At 54.9% G+C, this 20,638-nt stretch overlaps 1 protein-coding gene across 1 annotated transcript in view; it reads right to left on the bottom strand.

Moving 5' to 3' along the window:
- The window catches only part of VAV2 (vav guanine nucleotide exchange factor 2), a 193,754-nt gene that overhangs the window by 128,826 nt on the left and 44,290 nt on the right, over nucleotides 1-20,638 (bottom strand). Inside the window, exon 2 of the mRNA XM_004388665.2 lies at nucleotides 19,878-19,994. Within this exon, the coding sequence (XP_004388722.1) occupies nucleotides 19,878-19,994 (117 nt within the window). The remainder of the gene's footprint in view (nucleotides 1-19,877; nucleotides 19,995-20,638) is intronic.

The raw sequence follows: 20,638 nt of genomic DNA, 5'->3' as shown, positions 1-20,638 counted from the left end.
GAAAATCACACAGTACCAGGAATCATGGCCCAGACAAACTGATATCCACATTTTTGGGGGGACATAATTCAAACCATGACACACTCCAACTGCTTCCTCGCAGCCGGGGCCCTCTGCCTGGCCCCCGCAGGTCCCACCTACTCCAAGACCGCTTGAGGCGGTGTTCTCCCCCTTTTAATGACGAGGAAACTGAGGCTTGGGGGGCATCTGCCCCAGCTGAGCTGATCCCTCTGATGCCGACCTATACAATCAATCCTAAAGGACCCCAGAACAAGGGCCCTGGGCAGAAAGAGAGCTGGACCCACGCGCGCCCCACAGGGAGACGGGAACAGTGGAGGAGAAGTTACACAGCCTGTGAAAACGCTGGACCCACCCAGCTGCCTGTTCACTCGTCCAGCGCCGCAGGATGACACCCACCCCCACCCACGCTTCCCCAGCCTGAGTCCCCCAGCCCTGGTCCACCCCCACCTCTGGTCCCCCAGCCCTGCAGCCCCCACCCCTTTCAGCTGAGACCCACCCCCTACCCCCCAGCATCCCCCACCCCGGCCCAGAGCTACTTCCAAAAGGACAGCACCTCCTCGACCCTCCTTTCCCCACCTTCTCCGAAGGGCGTCAGCAATTTCTCATTTCCCTGCTTCACCAACTCCATTTTCCAAAGTGATTGAGATTCTAACCCCATTAAACATGATTTAATTTGCTTTTCCTAATGATTTGCCCACTGTAGTAGGACATCTCTCCTCTTCCACTTGGAAGACACCTCGGGGTGATTTCTCCAGTTTGTGAGGAAACCACTGGTAATTTCAGAGACGATTTCAGGGCCTCGAGCTGGGCTGCGGGTTATTTTTCAACAAAGGAGGCCCACAGCCTTCGCTAAGGCAGAAAAACACAAAGGAAAGCAGAAAGCTGGCGTGTGTTAATTAAGCACCTGATTTCTGTGTTTTCACAGGCTTCTATCTGTCGACCCCAACCCATGCCTGCTGCCCCCACCCACTGCCACCGCTACAAGGAAACAGCCAGGTGTCCAGGCCAGAGACCAGACATGCCAAAAGCTCTGTCCCTCCTCAGCGGCACCATTGCGAGCGTCAGAGCAGAATTTTCTGAGCTCTCACTGGAGCCAGGGACAGTGCTGAGTCCTTTACTCCACTCGACAGGTTGACATCATTATTGTTCCCATTTTGCAGAAGAGGAAACTGAGGTCTGCAATGTTATATATGCCCAAGGTCGTACGTTGTTGTCGTTCTTACTGTTGTTGCTAGATGCCATCGAGTCAATTCCAACTCCTATCAACCCCACGTGACAGAGCAGAACTGCCCCACAGGGTCCTCCAGGCTGCAATCTTTACGGGAGCAGATGGCCAGGTCTTTCTCCCATGGAGACGCTGGGTGCGTTCGAACCGTCAAACTTTTGGTTAGCAGCTAGGAGCTTTACCATTTGCCCCCAAGTGTTTCATAAACACAGAAGCAGAACTCAAATCTAGCTGTCTGAGTCCAAGGCCCCGTTCCTGACCTCAAGACCCACAGCCTCCGAGTGCTCCACGGCCACGCCCTAAAATCATTCCCACCGCGTCACGCTCTAGTTGTCCTCTCTCTTCACTGACCGGCTCCAGCCCTGCTGACGTGTGATCCCCACCAGCCGCCCTCACTGCCACGTCTTCATCCTCAGACACTCCCCACTTGCTCACTGGAAGGCAAACCCATAGCTGTGTGCTGCTCTGGAACCTTCCACAGGCGGGGCCCTGTGGCCACCCTTCGCCTGAGGCTCAGCCCCCCTGCAAAGCTGGCAGGAACAGGAAGCGAAGACTCATAGATCCAAGTGACTCCCAGGGCCTCGCACCCATCAGGGGCCCAGCAGGGCTTTGAAGTCAGATCCTAAGGGCACCAAAGGCCTCCGAACTCTCCGCTCCTCCGTGAACTGGCCTCCTGGGAACTGCCGGAAGCCACATTGTGGACTTGAAGGGTTCCTGGAACCCCCACGTTCAGCCCCCCAGCCTGGGGGCCCTGCTGTCCCCAGTGGCCAAACAGCTGTCAGATTTCCTCCCTTTCTCAGCCATGGGTCAAGGGTTGCCTGCTCAGTGAGGGGAGGCGCGGGACCCCGGATTTTTCTGGACCATTCCTCCCGTGTTGGGAGGGAGAAGGGGTGTCCAGTCATTTTTGCCACCAGCTAAGATATTTCAGTCTCAGATCACAGAAGAAAGCCAGCTGGAACGGCGCAGAGAGTAGCTAGACAGATGTGGTGTGTCCGGAAGCAGAAGAGAGCCTGACCTCAGCCTCCCTGGTGGCTATGGGAAGCCCCACCCCGGCCCCACCCTCCTGTCCTTCAATGGGGCCTGGAGGGGTCGTCGCAGCCCCCTGCCTGGGCACACCACGCACCAGGCAGCCAGACACTGTGGAGACCAGACAGACACCAGGTGTGGGCCCCGCCCTCAAGCTGGGCGCGGGAGTTGCTGGGTACTGATCCCTGTTATTAGTGCCCTGGGGCTGCAGAAACAAAACACCACAAAGAGGGTGGCTTTAAACGGCAGAAAACGACTCTCACATGCTTCTAGAGGCTACAAGTCCCAATTCAGGCCTCTCATCAGCAAGGCTGCACGCTCCACCGGCTCCAGGGGAGAACCATCTCTCACATCTCTTTCCTTCTGGGGCCCCAGGTCCTCCTTTGCTTCTAGATGCTTCTTCACGTGGGGTCCTTCCTATCTCTGCGGGTCTTCTTCTCTTTAACAGGACACCACTTGGGCTGGGTCCTGACTCCAGCGTGACCTCATGTTAGCCTAACTGATCACATCTGCAAAGACTCTATTTCCAAACAAGGTCACGGTCACAGCCACCTGAGGGTTAGGACTTCAACCTAAATTTGGAGGAACACAATTCAACCCCCGACAATCCCGTCCCCTGTGCCAGGAGCTAGGCCTCACTATTCCCCACCCCAAGCAGCCTCCAGACGGGACCCCGGCTGCTTCACAGACAAGAACTCAAGGGCCCCACAGGTGAGGGTTCTGCAGCCCCAAGGCCGAGTGGGAATCTCGTCCCGGTCGGGGCCTGCTGCCTGGACTCCAGGCTGGAGGCCGGGACATCGAGCCCAGCTCTGCCACCAGCCCAGAGGGCAGGAAGCAGGCCCAGCCCTGCCTCAGAGTCCACTGGCACAGCAAGGGCTCGGGCAGGAGGTGGCTGAGGGCTCTTCCTACAAGCCATGCCAGCCCCCATGCCTCCCACTGCAGGCCACAGCAACCCAAGACGGCTTCCCAGAGGTGGTGGTGCTGGGCTGGCCTGGGGCCCACCTCTGGGGTCAGTATGTGGGAGGAGGCCCGGTCAGTGGGCAGAGGTACCAGGCCCATAGGTCTGCACACCTACCTGCGAAGCCCGGGCCCTGCTCGCCAACGTCTGTGCCCAGCAGGAGGTCATTCCACCCGGATGTCGACCTCTAAGCACCCCTCAGATCCTTCCAAACCAGGCCCCGCCCACTCAGGGCCCCACGGCAGAGGAGCCTGGGCTTGGCTCGAGTGTGGGGGGCTTGCTTGTCACTACCACGCCCCTTGTGCTGCTGTCCTCACCAGCCAACCCAGCCATGCCTTCTTCAGGAAATGAGGCCCACTCTGGGGTCCTTGAGGGCATCGTCCCAGGGTCCCCAAGGACCCTGAGTATGTCCCCAAGTCTAACAGCTCCCCTGCCACGCCTTTCTGGTTGGCCTGGTATGCCCGTATGTGGGCGCATGGCTACCAGGTATGGATCGGCAGCCCTAAGTGGAGAGGAAACTTATAATTAGCTTTTGATTAATTAAAAAACGGAAAAACTAATTACTTAATAAATGCCGTTGGTTTAATATGCAAAATCTTTGAAAACACAATCCTGAGAGGGGGAATGTTCCAAAGGGTCCTTGGAGGGGACAGAGCTGGGGATGGTGACTGACAGTGTTTCCTGAAGGCCTCGGCCCTCGGCCTCCCTCCCCTGACCATGCACTTGGGCCAGCAGCACCACAAACGTTTGCCAGAGAGATGAATGGACAAAGGTGTGAAGGAGTGAATCGCTTCTTCCTCAGAATGAGTGTCAGAAGGGGAGCTGGGTCTCCCTCTCAGAAGCCCGGCCTTCAGGTCTCAGTGGGACCCATCAGGACCAGGCCCCTGCCCGCTGTGCTTGTGAGGGCCGCAGGGACGAACCACAGGGCTGCAGCCAGACTCCTGGAGTCCCGGCCTGCCCTGGGAGCAAGCTGGGAACTCATCTGCACCCCATTTCTTCAGGTCCACAGGGAGCCAATGTGTTCCCTTCCCTGCACCCTCCTGCGCTACTGAGGCAGCAGAGGCCCACACACCACTGAGAAACAGCACCCCGACTAAGCAAGGGCCAAGGGCGTTAGGGCCCTTCCGGGCCTGACACAACGCTGGCAGTGAGGGTCTATAGCATGGTGTCACTGGGGCTGTGGCCGTAGCAGCTCACGGAGCAGTCCCTGTGACGGCCCCCGTGGTCCAAGGCTGTCACAGCCCAGACCAGTGCAGTTCAGAGATGGGCCCTGTGCCCACTGGACCACCACACTGGGTCTTCTCCGTGAACCCAGCCAAGCATCCGGCCAGGCCCACACGCTCTCCCTGAGCACAGCGCTGACCCTCCCACATCACCCATCCATCACCAGCTCCCCGTGGGGAAGCACCTTCACGCTCAGATGCTTTCGACCCTACAGCACCCGAAAGTGGTCCTCTGCATCGAGCAGGCCAGCCTGGAGACCTGGCTCTGCCTGCAAAGCTCCCCAGGCCCTACCCCGCTCTCACAAGCCCCCTGCTCCCACTCGCTCTGTCTCTGCGAGTACAAGCAATCTTTGGCTGATTAATACAAATCTCAGCAGAGGCCACAGAGAGGTTCCCTCCGCGTGGAAGCTGAGGCGCTGGGCAGGAAGGAGTCTCTACTTGTGTTTGTAGGTGGTGGTTAGCCTGAGTCCTTCCAGCCCAGCAGGTTTATGGGGCTGGTAATGGCGTGCAGGTGTGCCTCCCTGCTAAGCCCGGACTGCCAGGGCCAACAGGACCATCTCGGTTGCTGTGGCCCAGCTAATTGGAGCTGGTGACAGAAAATGCTTCCTCCATTTGTGTGTGCTCTTGGCTGGAAGCCCCTGCACCCTGCTCCAAGCCGAGGGGCCCAGACGCTCTGGCTGGTGGGCCTGGCGAAACGAGCCCCCGCCCCCAGTCTGTGCGTTCCCTGGCTCCATCACAGCCGGGCCCAGAAGGATGTACCTGCCTGGGCATCACACACCTTGAGAGGGGGCCAGGTGTACCCTCGGGAAACAGCCTGGGGTAGTGGTTTGTAAAGCCGGGGGGTTGTGGGGAGATAAGCGCCCAACTCGGCGGGTGAACCAGCTGATCTGGTTGTCGGGTGAACATTTATTCTACTGTTGGCAGCGGCTTCCGGCTGCCCGCCTGCTGCAGACCTGTCTTTAACGCTGAACAGCTGGATCCCGATAGACAGGAAACTGCAGCATCGAGGATAAGGAAGATGGAGCCACCTGCCCAGCCCACCTTCCCCAGGGTCGTCTAGCACTGCTGGGGGCCTGCTTTGGAACATGAGGGTCTGGAGGCCAGTTTTCACCTGCCCTTCCTGAGAGCAAGCGCCTACACGTGGGAGGCCACAGCATCCCTCTGCTGACCTCAGGCCTCAGCAAGAGTCCCCAGCCTTCTGGGGCTCAGAGCCCTCTGGCAGCTGAAAGAGGCTACAGGCCGGGGTGGGGGGGTCTCAAGATTGCAAGTCAAAATCAGAAACTTGTACACAAATGTTCACAGCAGCCAAGGTGGACACAACCCAAGTGCCCATCACGGGATGAACAGATAAGATGTGCTACATCCACACAACGGACTATTACTCATCCGTGACAAGGACTGAAGTTACGTGCCTGCTGCCATATGTCATAAGGAGGTACGAGACCCGCCACAGCATGGATGAACCTCAGAAATGTTAGGCTGAGAGGAAGCGGCAGACACACACGACCACGGACCACGTACTGGATGATTCCATTGGTATGAAGGGTCCAGAAAACAGCTCAGTGGGTCCTAGGGATGGGGAAAGGGAGTGGGGAGTAGGGGTGTTCTTCTGGGCTGGTGACAAGCTGTGGAATTAGAGGGTGGGGGTGGTTGCCCAACAGTGTGAATGCACCAGAAGCCAATGAGTCGCACACTCGGCAATGGTTAACGTGGTAAATTTTATTTATGTGTATTTTAACATGATTTTTAAAAAAAGGACTGAGAACAACCAAGATCAGACAGGGTGGAGAATCCAGGCTCCAGCCCCCAGCTAACTAATCCACAGCTCAGGCAGAGGGGCCCAGGAAGCAGCATGTTAAACCTTGCTGCTGGGGGTCTGGAACCGCTTTCTGAAACACAGCTAGCGAGGGGCCTCCGTTCAACAAGCTGACATCTACCACCCGAGGCTCCCAAGGGGCTGGCTCCCCACCCCACGCCCACTCACCCCCTCCACACCCATTCAGCCCCCACACCCGCTCACAGGCTGCTGGAGTCAGTTCTGCTCCCAGAAAAGCAGGGTTCCCGAGAAGGCTCTGCCAGGGGCCAAGAAATAACACTTTGCTGCAATTCTTTATTTACATTTTGCTTTCTGCCTTCTAACCTTCTTAATCTCATTCAGTGTTTTTGCTGCAGACAGCAAATTGTCAGGCTTCCACAGACACAGTGAAGGACTTTGGGCACTGGGGAGAAACAATTAGCCAATTAAAACTTAATTAACTGTGGACATGGACTCCCCCCCCCACACACACACACGCACGCACAAAGGCAGGCACCGTTTGCACCAGGAAGAGTTAGGAAAATCCAGGCTCTCCGTCCCTGCGTTGTGGGCCCGCAGAGAGAAATAGTGGACACGGAAGACAGAAACGGCAGACGGTGGTAAGAGCTGAATTGTGTCCCCCAGAGAGATCTGCTAAAGTCCTAGCCCCTGTGCCTGGAATGTCACCTGGTCTGGGGAAACGGTATTTCTCTGGAGACACTATCAGCTAAGTGATTCTGGAGCTGGCCGGGGGGGGTGGTCCTAGAGGACAGACACAGGGTCACACACACAGGGGGGAAGGCAGATGCGCTCATAAGCAGCAGAGGAACGCGAAGGATTGCAGGAGCACCAGGAACTAGGAGAGAACACCGCGGGTCAGCATCCGTGAGTGTGTGAGTGTATGTGACGACGCATGTGTGTGCACATACGTGTCTGCTTGTGCGTCTGTGTGTGTGTATGCTTCTAAGTGTGTGCACACGCACACACACCCTATGTCTCCCGGTGTCGAGTTCTTCTGAAAGGGGGTGGCCGAACACCATCCTAATGACCACAACCAGCAGACAGAACGAGGGATGTTTTCCAGCAGGAAGAAGCGAGCCTTCGCCAACAGCCAGCGCCGGGCTCGGCCGGAGCCTGGAGGCTGCGCGCTCCACAGCTACTTGTTCTAATAAGTAATTAGTGCAGAGCAGATGCTGGGACAGGCCAGAGCGTGCGCAGACAGCATTAAGTGGGGGAGTGAAAATGAACCCAGCGTAGCGTCGGTCTGAGAGGCATCAGGCCCCTGCGGTAACGCTGCAAGCTTGCACTCAGCAAGTTAATGAACAAATATTACGGGCTGAACAAACTGTGGACCTTGGCAGCCTGTGAGCACAGAAGAGGGGTCAGATCGATACCCCCAGGTTACTGCCACCCCCTTCCCCGACCAGACGAGCGCTGAGGGACACGGTGGTCAATGCGGACCCGAAACTGGGAGATCAAGGCTGCGGCTGAGACAACATCTTCACACACTTGTCAAAACCCCAACGCAGCACAGGTGGGGCAGCAAGGTGCAGGGCAGGATGCAGGTGCACCAGGTGGCTCTCTAGGCAGAGCTGTCCCTGCCCGTGGCCGAGGGCCTGTCGCCTGTCCACTCCTCCTGGGCTGATAGAGTAACAGCACCACGTGGAGCTCACCGAGGATGCTCTCTGTGAGGACACAGCTCACCACTGCAAACCTCCCTCCAGCACTCTCAGAGGTGGGACCTAGCTTCAGAACCATTTTACAGATGGGGAAACAAAGGCTCCGAGAGGCAGCGCGACCAGGGGTTCAAGCCCAGCACTGTCTGGTTTCCAATTTCGGCCCACTCCATGGTGTCACACTCTGTACCAAGCCCTCAATGGTGTCTCAACCAGTCCTTCTGTACCTGGCTTCTGGGAACACCAGCAACTCCTACCGAGCTCCACAAAGCTGAGCTCCACAAAGCTGACCGGGGCAGACAGAGGGTAGTGGGAGGGAGCAGGATCTGAGAGAGAGGCAAGGCCACGGGAGTGGGGTGTCAGTACCGGGAAGGCAGACTGACCTCCACTCTGGGCCAACCTGGGGGGCTGCCAGAGTGCAGGACTGTGCTGAGCAGGCTCCGTGGGAACTGCCGTGATCTGGCAGGAGAGGAGGGCCCTGACCTTTCCACACTCAGGAGAGACGCACTGCGATGCCCCTCAGCCCAGAGGTGGTGACCCAGCCAGCCAGTCCTCACCCCCACCGCCCACAGGCCGATCTGAGACCCGAAGCCCCAGCCCCTGCCACCAGGCCCAATCCAAGGAGGCAGCTTTTCCTCAGCTGCTACGGGTCAGTGGTTTAAACCATGTTTTCAGGCTCTTCAGAACCCTTTAAGCAAAATGTCAGGCAAAATGCCACGGAGAAAACAGAGAATAGTGGAGCCGCTCTCATCCAGTGGGGCCCTGCCCTCCCTGCCCCTCCTCCCCACCTCCCCCCTCCTTCCTGCCCCTCTCCTCTCTACTTCCCCCTCCTCTCTACTTCCCCCCTCCTCCCTTCTTCCCCCTCCTCCCTGCCTCCTCCCTGCCCACTCCATCTGCCCTGCCCTCCTGGCCTCCTCCCTGCCCCCTCCTCCCTGCCTCCTCTCTCCCTCCCTCCTGCCCCCTCCATCTGCCCTGCTGTCCTTGCCTCCTCCCTGCCCCCACCATGTGCCCTGACCTCCCTGCGTCCATGTGCCCTGACCTCCCTGCCTCCTCCCTGCTTCCCCCTCCTCCCTGCTCCCTCCGTCTTCCCTGTCCTCCCTGCCCCCTCCCTGTGCCCTGAGAAAGCCGGTCAGTGGTTTGAAATCCACTGGAGGGAATCATCTGCACTTTGCCAGGACAGACACTGCCCTGGGTCATTTGAGGAGCTGTGAGCGCCCCCCTCCTGGTTTAGCCTCTTCCCACCTGCCCTGGAGGGGCCTCCTCACTGACCTCTGAGCCACCTTAGATGCCAGAATTCCGCATGGCTGGTCGTGCCTTCAAACACCTGCCTCACCTAAACACCTGCCTCACCTGGCAGATGACGGGAAGGGGGCAGGGCAGGTCCCAGGTCACTGGGGAGGCTGGCGGATGGAAGGAGTTCAGCCAGGAATCTGCTGAACGGGCAGTGCGCCGCCCAGCAGTGTGCCGGTACACGTGAATTATTCAGCTTCTAAGAGGTGGCCGTTGATCTGCTCCAGACTGTGCTGAGAGCCAGATCTAACCACTTTGAAAGCTTCTGAGCCCAGCAAAATGCTTTAATGAATAATAAATACGGGAATCAAATCTGTTTATTAGAGGGTGTGTGCTGCTCTTTAACTTGGAGACAAATAGCCTCACCAACTTTCCCTTTGCTTTTTAATTCTGCCCAAAACAAGATTCAAACCAACTGACCAGCCTCCCTGGGGTAGCCAGGCAGCACAGAGAAGCCGCGTCAAAACTTCACCCGGCCACGTGTCCCTGCACACGAGGGACAGGGCTCGCCCAGGAAAGATGTGGTGCAGCACCTAGCCATCCAGTCTCCCGCAGCCCTGGCAAGGCAGCTGGGCTTCCTGTTCCTCACAACGGCGGTGAAGACAGCCAGCGTCACAGCACGCTAGAAAGACTGCGTGAGCTGCCTGCAGTGCCCCCTGCACAGTAAGGAGATGGGGGCTGTGACTGTCGTGATTATTATTATCTGTATGCTCCACAACAAAACCAAGCCCACTGCTGTCGAGTCTATTCCGACTCATGGCAACCCCACGTGTTACAAAGTAGAACTGAGCTCCATAGGGTTTTCTTGGCTGTAATCTTTATAGAAGCAGATCACCAGGCCTTTCTTCCATGGCACCACCAGGTAGGTTCAAACTGCTAACCTTTCAGTTAGTAGCTTAGAGCATCACCCATGGAATCTCTGTACTCTCCAGAAGCTGACGTATTGGAAGAATGCCACAGGCACCCTGCAGCCCCTCTCTAAGCTCCCCAACCAGATTTCAAACCAAAGAAGCCAAGCTTCCCACCAAGCTTGGAGAGCTGGTCGGTGTGGCCACCCACTAAGCTCTCCACGCTCCTTCCCACCCTAGGCCCTTCACAGCGGGACAAAGGGCCCAGAAGCAGGGCATGAAGGGAAACAAGAGCAGATTTATGCACCCACAGGGAGGGCGCGGGGCCAGCTGGATTCCAGCAGTGAGCCCCAGTGGCTGCACCACACATGGGCCTGTACCACGGCCTGCAGCACGCCCACCCCGGCAGCACGGGAAGCTTCCCGGACACGACTTGTTTGAGCCAAAAGCTAGTATCTTTAATGTGACCCTTCAGAAAAATACCAGGAAGGCAGCCAAAAACGAAAAACTTCCGGAACCAGCTTTCTGGATCCTGCAGTTCCTGCCGGCGCTTGCTTAGTGGTTGACAAGAAGAGAATACCAATACAAACGACGGCCCACCCAGACCTGTGGCTCGTTTTCTCTGACTCCTCATAAAACAATGCCACAGACGAGACAGGTATCTTCATTTATCCCTGGACGATCGAAGGCTCGCCGAGACGCAGGACTTGCAGAGTCTGGAATCAAGCCAGGGTCTCCTGACTTGCAGCCCCTGCTCTCCCCCTGCCCTGCCCCCCAGAAACTAGAGAGAAGGAGCCAGAAGGAAGAAATGTAGGCCAGCCTGGGGGGGTCTCCCTCCTGAATGGGGCCTGCCACCCCTGAGAGCTGGCTATGCCCAGGGCTCCCACAGCCCTCGAGGGTACCCTGGGGTCCACCTGTCTGCTGCCGAGGCTGAGAAGTCCGCTGAGGGTCTCCCCAACTGCCCTGGGCCCCCACAGAGAACCTGGCCTATGGAGAACATGGAACCACCGAGAACCTGGACCTCAGAGAACCTGGAATGACTGAGAACTCAGTCCACTGAAAACCCAGACCTCCATGGAACCCAGAACCACAGAGAACCTAGAACCACCAAGAACCCAGAACCACAGAGAACCCGGAACCACTAAGAACCCAGAACCACAGATAACTCAGAACCACAGCAAACCCAGAACCACGGAGAACCCAGTTCACAGCAAACCTGGACCTCAGAGAACCCAGAACCACATCAAACCCAGAACCACTAAGAACCCAGTCAACATGGGGGGCACCTCTCGGTGCTCCTCCTGAGCTAAGGAAATGCTCCCCAGAGTGTCCTGTTTACTGAAATATCAGCTCCCTCGGGCCCTCCCCCACAGCCCGTTGTGCCCCACTGAGAAGGCGGGAAGGAGAACCCAGGCCAGCGTGGTGGGGGCCAGCGTGGTGGGGGCTGTGAGGCCGTCTCGGTTCTGTAAACAGGAAGAGTCGCCGGCAGGATCAGCCCCCGTCTCCACAGTGGTTATCCCTGGGGAGAGGGATAATGTCGGGTCTACTTTATCATTTCCTTTAGCACACGGAGTTCCTGTTGCAGTCATCATTTTATAACACGGGTGTGTTTCTCTTCACGATAAAATCCCACAGGAGAGATTCCAGCGTCACAGGCTGAAGGGTGGGCCCACGCTGGCCAGCTTCAGGGCTGGGAGTTCTGGAGTCTGCGTTTGCTTGTTTCTTTCTTCTACCATTAATTCACAGTGGTAATCTGGTATCCCTTCCTAAGGCAACATGTGAGTCTTTTTCTCCACTTTATCTCTAGCATATAAAAAAAAAGAACACCTGTTGCCATCAATTCCAACTGATAGCAACCCTATAGGACAGAGTAGAACTGCCCCATAGGGTTTCCAAGGAGTGGCTGGTGGATTTGAACTGCCGACCTTTTGGTTAACAGCCAAACTCTTTCTTAACAACTGTGCCACCAGAACTCCTATCTCTAGCATAGTAAATGTTTAATAAATGCTTAGTATGTGAAAACCTTAATAAATAGAGTAGGTAGCTGGCTGGCTGGATGGGTGGATGGGTAGATGGGTGGGTGGATGGGTAGATGGATGGACGGATGGATGGACAGATGGACAGACAGACGGACGAATGGATGGATGGATGGATGGATGAGTGGATGGATGGGATGGATAGATGGGTGTATGGGTAAGTGGGTAAGTGGGGTGGCAGTTGGGGGGGATGGGAGGACGGGTGGATGGATGGACAGATGGATGAGTGGATGGATGGACAGACGGGTGGATGGGTAGGTGGGTAAGTGGGGTCAGCGGTTGGGGGGATGGGTGGACAGGTGGACGGATGAATGGATGGATGAGTGGATGGATAGATAGATGGGTGGCTGGGTGGGTGCGTGGGTAGGTGGGTGGGAGGATGGACGGAAGGGTGGATGGGAGGATAGACGGATGGGTGGGTGGGTGGATGGATGCGTGGGTGGGTGGGTGGATGGATGCCTTTGCTCATCCCAAGGAATGACTCCAAAAGCATGTAAGACTTGGGAAGCTGACAGGCAGCTGTTTAGAAAACAAACAACAAAAAACCCCAAAAGTCTGGCCAGGACTTGCTCGAGTAGTGGCAAAAAAACACCTGGAAAACTATATACCTCAGGACAGCCTGGGACCAACTAGCCAGCTCCTGAGTCCTATGAACGTAAGTGGAGACAAGCAGGCAGGAAGGAGAAGTGAGAAAGAAAGCCTTGCCTCTCAGATCCCTGGCCGCATACACATCCCCTCCGCAGGCCACTGCTAGTCCATCCCAAACTTTCTTACTAACCCTAATCCTAGATTAAGCTTCAGAATCATTCTTAACACAAGCTCCAGGCAGGCACTGGATGGGAATTAGCCCTGGAGAGTAATCCTTTAGCTCACCCACCCAGGAGTCGGCGGGTCACTTCTGACTCTAGAGCTCCGTGCTGGGGAGAGGGGAAGACGCTACAGCCTCCCGGCTGGGCCTCTCGCCACTCCTCAGGGAGGGAGGGGGCCCGGAGAAGGAAATGGGCCCTGTGTTCCCCACTCTGGCCAGAGGGAATGCACACTAGGACCCCCTCTCCCGGCCCATCCTCAGAAAGCAGCACCTTGCAAGGAAGCACAGGTAACGGCCACTCCCTGGACCCGCTCCCCGACACTGACTCCACAGGCAAGACGGGGGGCCAGGGCCCCACTCTCGGGGCCCTGGATGGACAGATGGATGAGTGGATGGATGGACAGACGGGTGGATGGGTAGGTGGGTAAGTGGGGTCAGCGGTTGGGGGGATGGGTGGACAGGTGGACGGATGAATGGATGGATGAGTGGATGGATGGGTAGATGGGTGGCTGGGTGGGTGCGTGGGTAGGTGGGTGGGAGGATGGATGGAAGGGTGGATGGGAGGATAGACGGATGGGTGGGTGGGTGGATGGATGCGTGGGTGGGTGGGTGGTCTCCAGCAAGGCCCTTGCCCATTCTGGCCTTCCCTCCTCCCCTGTCCACTAGGTGTTGGACTAAACGCCCCTGCCCAGCCCCGCACTCCAGGAATGGGCAGCCCCTCTGCATCTGATACCCAGGTGCAGTGTGGGAGGGAGGGGCTGGGGCTCTGTCTGTGTTTTGTTTTTCTAGGGGGATGGAGGGGCCAGGAGGGCTGAGCAGATCGAAACAGTCCAGCTCGGACAAAGGTGCGCACGTGGGAAGAGCGAGCGCAGCACCCGAGCCTCAGCTGGCGCGCTTCAAACTCCACTTAGGAATGCTAACCACAGAGGGACCACATGAAGAGAGACCCACAGGGGAGGGGACATAACAAGCAAACGTCCCCGGGTCAGCACGGAGAAGGAGCGGGCAGGAAGGGCGGCTCGGCAGCCCGAATTCAGACTTCCAGCCCCTAAACTGTGAGAAAATAGATAAATGTCTGTCTGTTACAGCCACACACTTGCGGTATTTCTGTTATAGCTGCACTAAACTCGTTGCCGTAGGGTCGATTCCGACCCATAGCGACCCTAGAGGACAGAGTAGAACTGCCCCATTGGGTTTCCAAGGCTGTAATCTTTTTGGAAGCAGACTGCCACATCTTTCTCCCACAGAGAGACTGGTGGTTTCAAATCACTGAACTTTCGGTTAGCAGCTGAGCACTTAACCACTGCGCCACCAGGGCTCCTTTTCTCACTTATCCTAAACACAAACAAAAACAAAAGAAACCTATTGCCATCAAGTCAATTCCAACTCACAGCGACCCTATAGGGCAGAGCAGAACTGCCCCGTAGGGTTTCCAAGAAGCAGCTGGTGGATTTGAACTGCCGATCTTTTGGTTGGCCACCAAGCTCTTAACCACTGTGCCACCAGGGCCCCTCACGGCAGCACTGGGTAACTAATAATACACCTTCCACCTCGACTGACCTCAGAGGGTGGGCTCACCATCACCATTTCACAAATGGGGCTGGGGAAACTGAGTCACACGCTAGTCACGGCTGAGCTGGGACTAAATCCAGACTGCTGGGCTCCAGAGTCCACCTGCTCAATGACCACTTTCTTCTTCCAAAGCAGCAGACGTGACGACTTAAGAATAAAATAAAGGAGAAAAAAATAAGCAGAGGCCCATGACTTTATGTCAATGGGAGAGGAACAATTTAGAAAAGGAGGGTGAGAACGGTTGCAGGACTCAAAGAATGTAATCAATGTCACTGAATTTTGTACATGGAGAAATTGTTGAACTGGTGTATGCTCTGCTGTGTATATCCCCAACAACAGCAACAAAAATAAAATAAAAAATAAGACAGAAGCCGCCACTATCTCTCGGTGAAAGTTTGGGTTGGTTTCAACCAAGCCTGGGGAGGAGGGGACCCATAGCAGCAAAGTGACCGCCACATAATGAGCACCCACTTGGCGCCAGGCACCATGCTCAGAGTGTCCTATGCGTCCATCACTCCATCCTCCCGACCACATCTCACAGCCACAAAGACTGCTCAAAGTCACCCAGCCACTAGGGATGGAGCCAGGATTCGAAACCAGGCCAGCTGACCTCAGGGCTCAATGCCACCAGCAGCTGCAGGAGGGCAGCCTCATGCTGTCACACACTACCCTGAGTCCCTTCCCTTCTCTGAGCCTCCAGTTCTCAACGGAGCTGAGGCGGGACCCGAGACCCCACAACTCGGCTTGGGGGACTGGACGGTTACCTCATTTCTTTTTCTCATCCTAGGCCCCAGACCCTTACTCTTGCTCCAAACCCACGGCCCACTCGAGGCCTCCCCACACAGATGTCACAGCGTGGGAAGTACCGCCATTAACCATCACTGTGCGCCGTGGGCAGGCCGAGGCCAGCGGGCAGCAGCCCCGAGCTGCCGGTCGCCGGGAGTTGGAGCCGCCTGGCCACACAGGACTGTGGCTGACGAGGCTCCCTTTGCAAACCATGCAGCCACACTGGGCAGGTCAGCCAGTGAGCCTTCATGCCAAATGCGTGCACATCTTACATCACTGCATTCAGCTGCGGCAAACTAAAAGCCAAACGAAATTATAGGCTGAGCGCTCTGAGCCCTAACTGCTGGCTAAGGAGTGGGTTTGGCTACGGTTTTCCTGACTTTTTCTCTGTACAATTATTTTAAATACCAGTTCTGTGTATGAGAGTGTGTGTGAGAGAGTGCACGTGCAAGTGTCTATGTGAGTGTATAAAGTGTGTGTGTGATTATGTGTATGTGAGTGTGTGTATGTGTGAGTATGAGTGTGAGTGTATGTATGTTTGAGTGTGTGCCTGTGTATATGTATGAGACAGCGTGTATGTATGGCAGAGTGTGAATGTATATACATGTGTATGACAGTGTGTATCAATGTGTATGAGTGTGAGAAAGTGTATATGACTGTATGTGTTATATGAGTATGTGTTGTGTGTGTTCGAGAGTGAACACACTGTTATTGCTGGTGTTGTCAGGTGTCGTCGAGTCCATTCTGACTCACAGACACCCCATACACAACAGAACGAACCACTGCCTGGTCCTGCACCATCCTCAAAATTGTTGCTAAGTCTGAGCCCACTGTTGCAGCCACTGAGTCAATCCATCTTGTTGAGGGTCTTCTTATCTTTCACTGACCCTCTACTCTACTAAGCATCATGATGTCCTTCTCCAGGGACTGGTCCCTCCTGATAACATGTCCAAAGTAGGAAAGACGCAGTCTCGCCATTCTCGCTTATAAGGAGCATTCTGGTTGTACTTCTTCCAAGACAGATTTGATCATTCTTCTGGAAGTCCATGGTGTACTCAATATTCTTTGCCAACACCACAATTCAAAGGCATCAATTCTTCTTCAGTCTTCCTTATTCATTCCCCAGTTTTCCCATGCATAGGAGGTGATTGAAAACACCATGGCTTTGGTCAGGCACACCTAAGTCCTTAAAGTGACAGCTTTGCTTTTTAATACTTTACAGAGGTCTTTTGCAGCAGATTTGCCCAATGCAATGTATCGTTTGATTTCCTGACTGCTGCTTCCAAGGGCATTGATTGTGGATCTAAGTAAAATGAAATCCTTGATGACTTCCATATTTTCTCTGTTTATCATGATGTTGCTTATTGGTCCAGTTGTGAGGATTTTTGTTTTATGCTGAGGTGTAATCCATACTGAATGCTATGGTCTTTGATCTTCATCAGTAAGTGCTTCAAGTTCTCTTCACTTTCAGCAAGGAGGGCTGTGTCATCTGCATAATGCAGGTTGTTAATGAGTCTTCCTCCAATCCTGATGCCCTGCTCTTATTCATATAGTCCAGCTTCCCAGATTATTTGCTCAGCATACAGGTTGAATAGGTATGATGAAAGGATACAACCCTGATGCACACCCTTCCTGACCTTAAACCATGAAATACCCCCTTATTCTGTTTGAACGACTGCCTTATAAGTGAACGTGAGTATATGCGTGAGCGTGTATGTATGTGTGCATCTGAATGTGTGTGACCACAGACACATTTGTATGAGTGTGAGTGTATATGTGCGTGTGTGTGAGGGCAGAGGGCCAGGTGATGGCCCTGTGGCAGGAGGGGCTCAGGTATGTCACTGAAGGATGAATAAACCTCTGATACCTGGACAATCCAACAAGAGATGGGCTCCTGGGAGGACCCAGATCTCCTCCCTGGAGGACCCAGAACTAAAGGAGGCATCAACAGGCCCAGGTGGCTGATGGGAAAGTCCTAGATATCAATGCTGATTTGACACTTTGCAGCACTTCTTGGATTACACTTCAACATAAAGAAAACAAAAAGCCTCACAACTGGACCAATAAGCAACATCATGATAAATGGAGAAAAGATTGACATTGTCAAGCATTTCAGTTTACTTGGATCTACAATCAACGCCCATGGAAGCAGCAGTCAGGATATCAAACCACATATTGCACTGGGCAAATCTGCCGTAAAAGACCTCTTGAAAGTGTTAAAAACCAAAAATGTCACTTTGAGGACTAAGGTGTGCCTGACCCAAGCCATGCTGTTTTCAATCGCCTCATATGCATGTGAAAGCTGGACAACGAATTAAGAAAGACCAAAGAAGAACTGAAGCCTTTGAATTACGATGTTGGCAAAGAATATTGAATATACCATGGACTTCCAGAAAAACAAACACATCTGTCTTGGAGGAAGTACAGCCAGAGTGATCCTTGGCAGCAAGGATGGCGAGACTCTGTCTCATGTACTTTGGACGTGTTATCAGAAGGGACCACTCCCTGGAGAAGGACATCATGCTTGGTGAAGTAGAAGGTCAGTGAAAAAGAGGAAGACCTTCAACAAGATGGATTGACACAGTGGCTGCAACAATGGGCTCAAGCATAACAACTACTGTGAGTAGGGAGCAGGACTGGGCAGTGTTTCGTTCTGCCGTACATGAGTCGCTAAGAGCTCCTCTCAACATCTGCGACTGCAAATATGAAAATCCCCGGTGCACTTCATAGATCATGTTTTTATACAATGCTTCCTCAAACACCCACACCCTGATAACGGTCCCCAAATCAGTTAGGCAATATATGCCTTCTGATGTTGATTCCCATCAGCTGGTGGAAACTCAGCCTCGTCATCGGGGAGTGGCCATTTCAGAGCCTGCACCAGCCGCGGATGAAAAAGCCAAGCGACGCAGATCTTGAAGTGCTTGGGGGCTCGGGAGCAGCTGGATTACGGCTGGTGCAAAGCCTGCGCCACGCTGTATGCTCTCAGCCCCAACCCATCAGAAGATACTTCTGTCCTGATCTCGGGATTCACAATGAGCGACCCCAGGCCTGCTGGCCTCTCAATGGCACATAACACCCGTCACTGTACCGGGTTCACCAGGAAGCCACAATGAGCGGAAGCCTCCCCAGCCCAGTGTACCTGCCCCAGCTTTCCAGGTGCCCTTCGCCTGAGCCCAGCAGAGCTTCTGAGCAACAGCGGCCACTTGACTGAAGCTTTCTGAGAACATGGGGAGTGTCTTAGTCATCTAGTGCTGCTCTAACAGAAATACCACACGTGGATGGCTTTAGCAAACAGAAGCTTATTCTTTCACAGTCCAGTAGGCTGTAAGTCCGAACTCAGGGCATCAGCTCCAGGGGAACGCTTTGGGCTCTGGAAGAAGTTCCGTGTCATCAGTCTTCCCGTGGTCTGGGAGCATCTCAGCCCAAGAACCTCAGGTCCAAAGGACACGCTCTGCTCCCAGCACTGCTTTCTTGGTGGTATGAGGTCCCCATGTCTCTCTGCTCACTTCTCTTTTTTATATCTCAAAAGAGATTGGCTTAAGACACTATCTAATCTTGTAGACCTCATCAGTATAACTGCCACTAATCCATCTCGTTATATCATAGTAATAGAGTTTACAACACATAGGGAAATCACATCAGATGACAAAATGGTAGATAATCATACAATACTGGGAATCATGACCTAGCCAAGTTGACAGATATTTTGGGGGGACACAATTCAATCCATGGCAGGGAGGCTCCCAGGGTTACCTGCTCCGGACCTAGCAGCTCACGTGTGGGGCCCTCTGGGGTTCGGGCGGACCACCCCGCCTTCCCCAACACCTGCCCAGAGCTGTGCTTGTTCCAGGTGTAAGCGAGATGGCTCCACCCACAGAAGCCATAATAATGCTTTACTAGATCATCCCCACCAACCCTGAGCAGGTGGGACCACCATTGCCCCATTCTAGATGAAGAGTCAGAGATTCGGAGGAAGTTAATGCTCCGGATCCCTGGGGACAAAGGCGGGGCCGGCTCAATCCCACTTCCGTGCGGTGCACACCCTGCATCCCCTCCCCTTCTGGATCCATGACACTTAACCTCACGTAGAATACAACCAGAATGCTCCTTAGAGGTAAGACTTCTGCTCACTTACTTTGGACACGTCATGGGGGAAGACGAGTCGCTAGAAAAGGATATCGTGTTTGGTAAGGTGGAGGGGTCAGTGAAAACAAGAGAAACGCTCCATGAGCTGGACTGACGCAACAGCCTCAACAATGGACTCAAACGTCTCAATGACAACGAGGATGGCGCAGGATCGGGCAGCGTTTCGTTCTGTTACGTATAAGGTCGCCAGCAGTCACAGCTGACTGCGTGGCAACTGATAACAACCACCACCTCACTTGGGGCGGCCTGAGAAGCAGGAGGGTCCGTCCTGCCGCCCCCCAGCCCACCCTGCACAAATCTGGCTCCACACTCTCCTCTGTGTAACACAACCCAGCCTGCACCTGTCAGACAGGGATGGAAAATCCACTCAGCCGTGTCGAGGTGCCCGGCCCGCTCTGGCCATCTGGTCCACCTGCCTCTGAGCCAGCCGCCCTCGGTGACGGAGCAAAGAGGAGACTACTCACCTTTCCAAAATCTCGGACATCGAAGAGGTCAAAGGGGTCGAAGAGCTCACTGTTTCTTAGTCCAAATTTATCGTGGCAGACTTTGAGGAAGGTGCGGATGTTCTTCAAACACAGAAACTGGAGCAGAAAAGGGCAAAATGGTTAAAACTTGGTCAGGAATAATAACAGCAGTAACAGCACCACGCTTCTGCTGCCGGGTGCCCACACACGAGCATGTTCCCATTCTACTGGTGAGGACACGGGCTCGGCGAGCTGACGAAGCTGCCCCAGTGCCCAGGCTGGGAGAGGTGGGACTGGGTCGACCAGGCAGCCGGCTCCACAGCCCAAGTTTTTAACCACAGCAGGCCTGTTGGCCTCCCCCACCAGAAAGCTGCAAAACCCAAGGCCTCTCAGTGCATGGAGAAGCCACACCGTCGTCTGCCATCATTGGTGCAGACGCTGCAGATGGCATACCTGGCGTACGCAGCCATTCATGGCGGTCTGCCCATGCCCTTCCTAGCAGTACCCAGCACGTCTCAACTCTACATGTCATGGCTGGGACCAAGCACGTGGCCTTTGAGTCAGCAGGGAGAGCACAGGCACATGCCTTCCAAAGGCACAGACCACCCTATGACTTTACACGTGACAAAGGCAACAGCCGGGATCATCCTGTCAGATGCCACAGTGGGCCCAGGGTGCCCTGTCAGAGCCACAGCGGGAGGCTGGGGGAGCACCCCAGCCAGAACCCTCCAATTGGTGTCTGGCTCATCTCCTTCACGCGT

This window comes from Trichechus manatus, unplaced genomic scaffold (genome assembly GCF_000243295.1).
Source record: "Trichechus manatus latirostris isolate Lorelei unplaced genomic scaffold, TriManLat1.0 scaffold00214, whole genome shotgun sequence".
Classification (NCBI taxonomy): domain Eukaryota; kingdom Metazoa; phylum Chordata; class Mammalia; order Sirenia; family Trichechidae; genus Trichechus; species Trichechus manatus.
The sequence above is the reverse complement of the archived record's forward strand: the minus strand, read 5'-3'. Positions and strand labels throughout refer to the sequence as shown.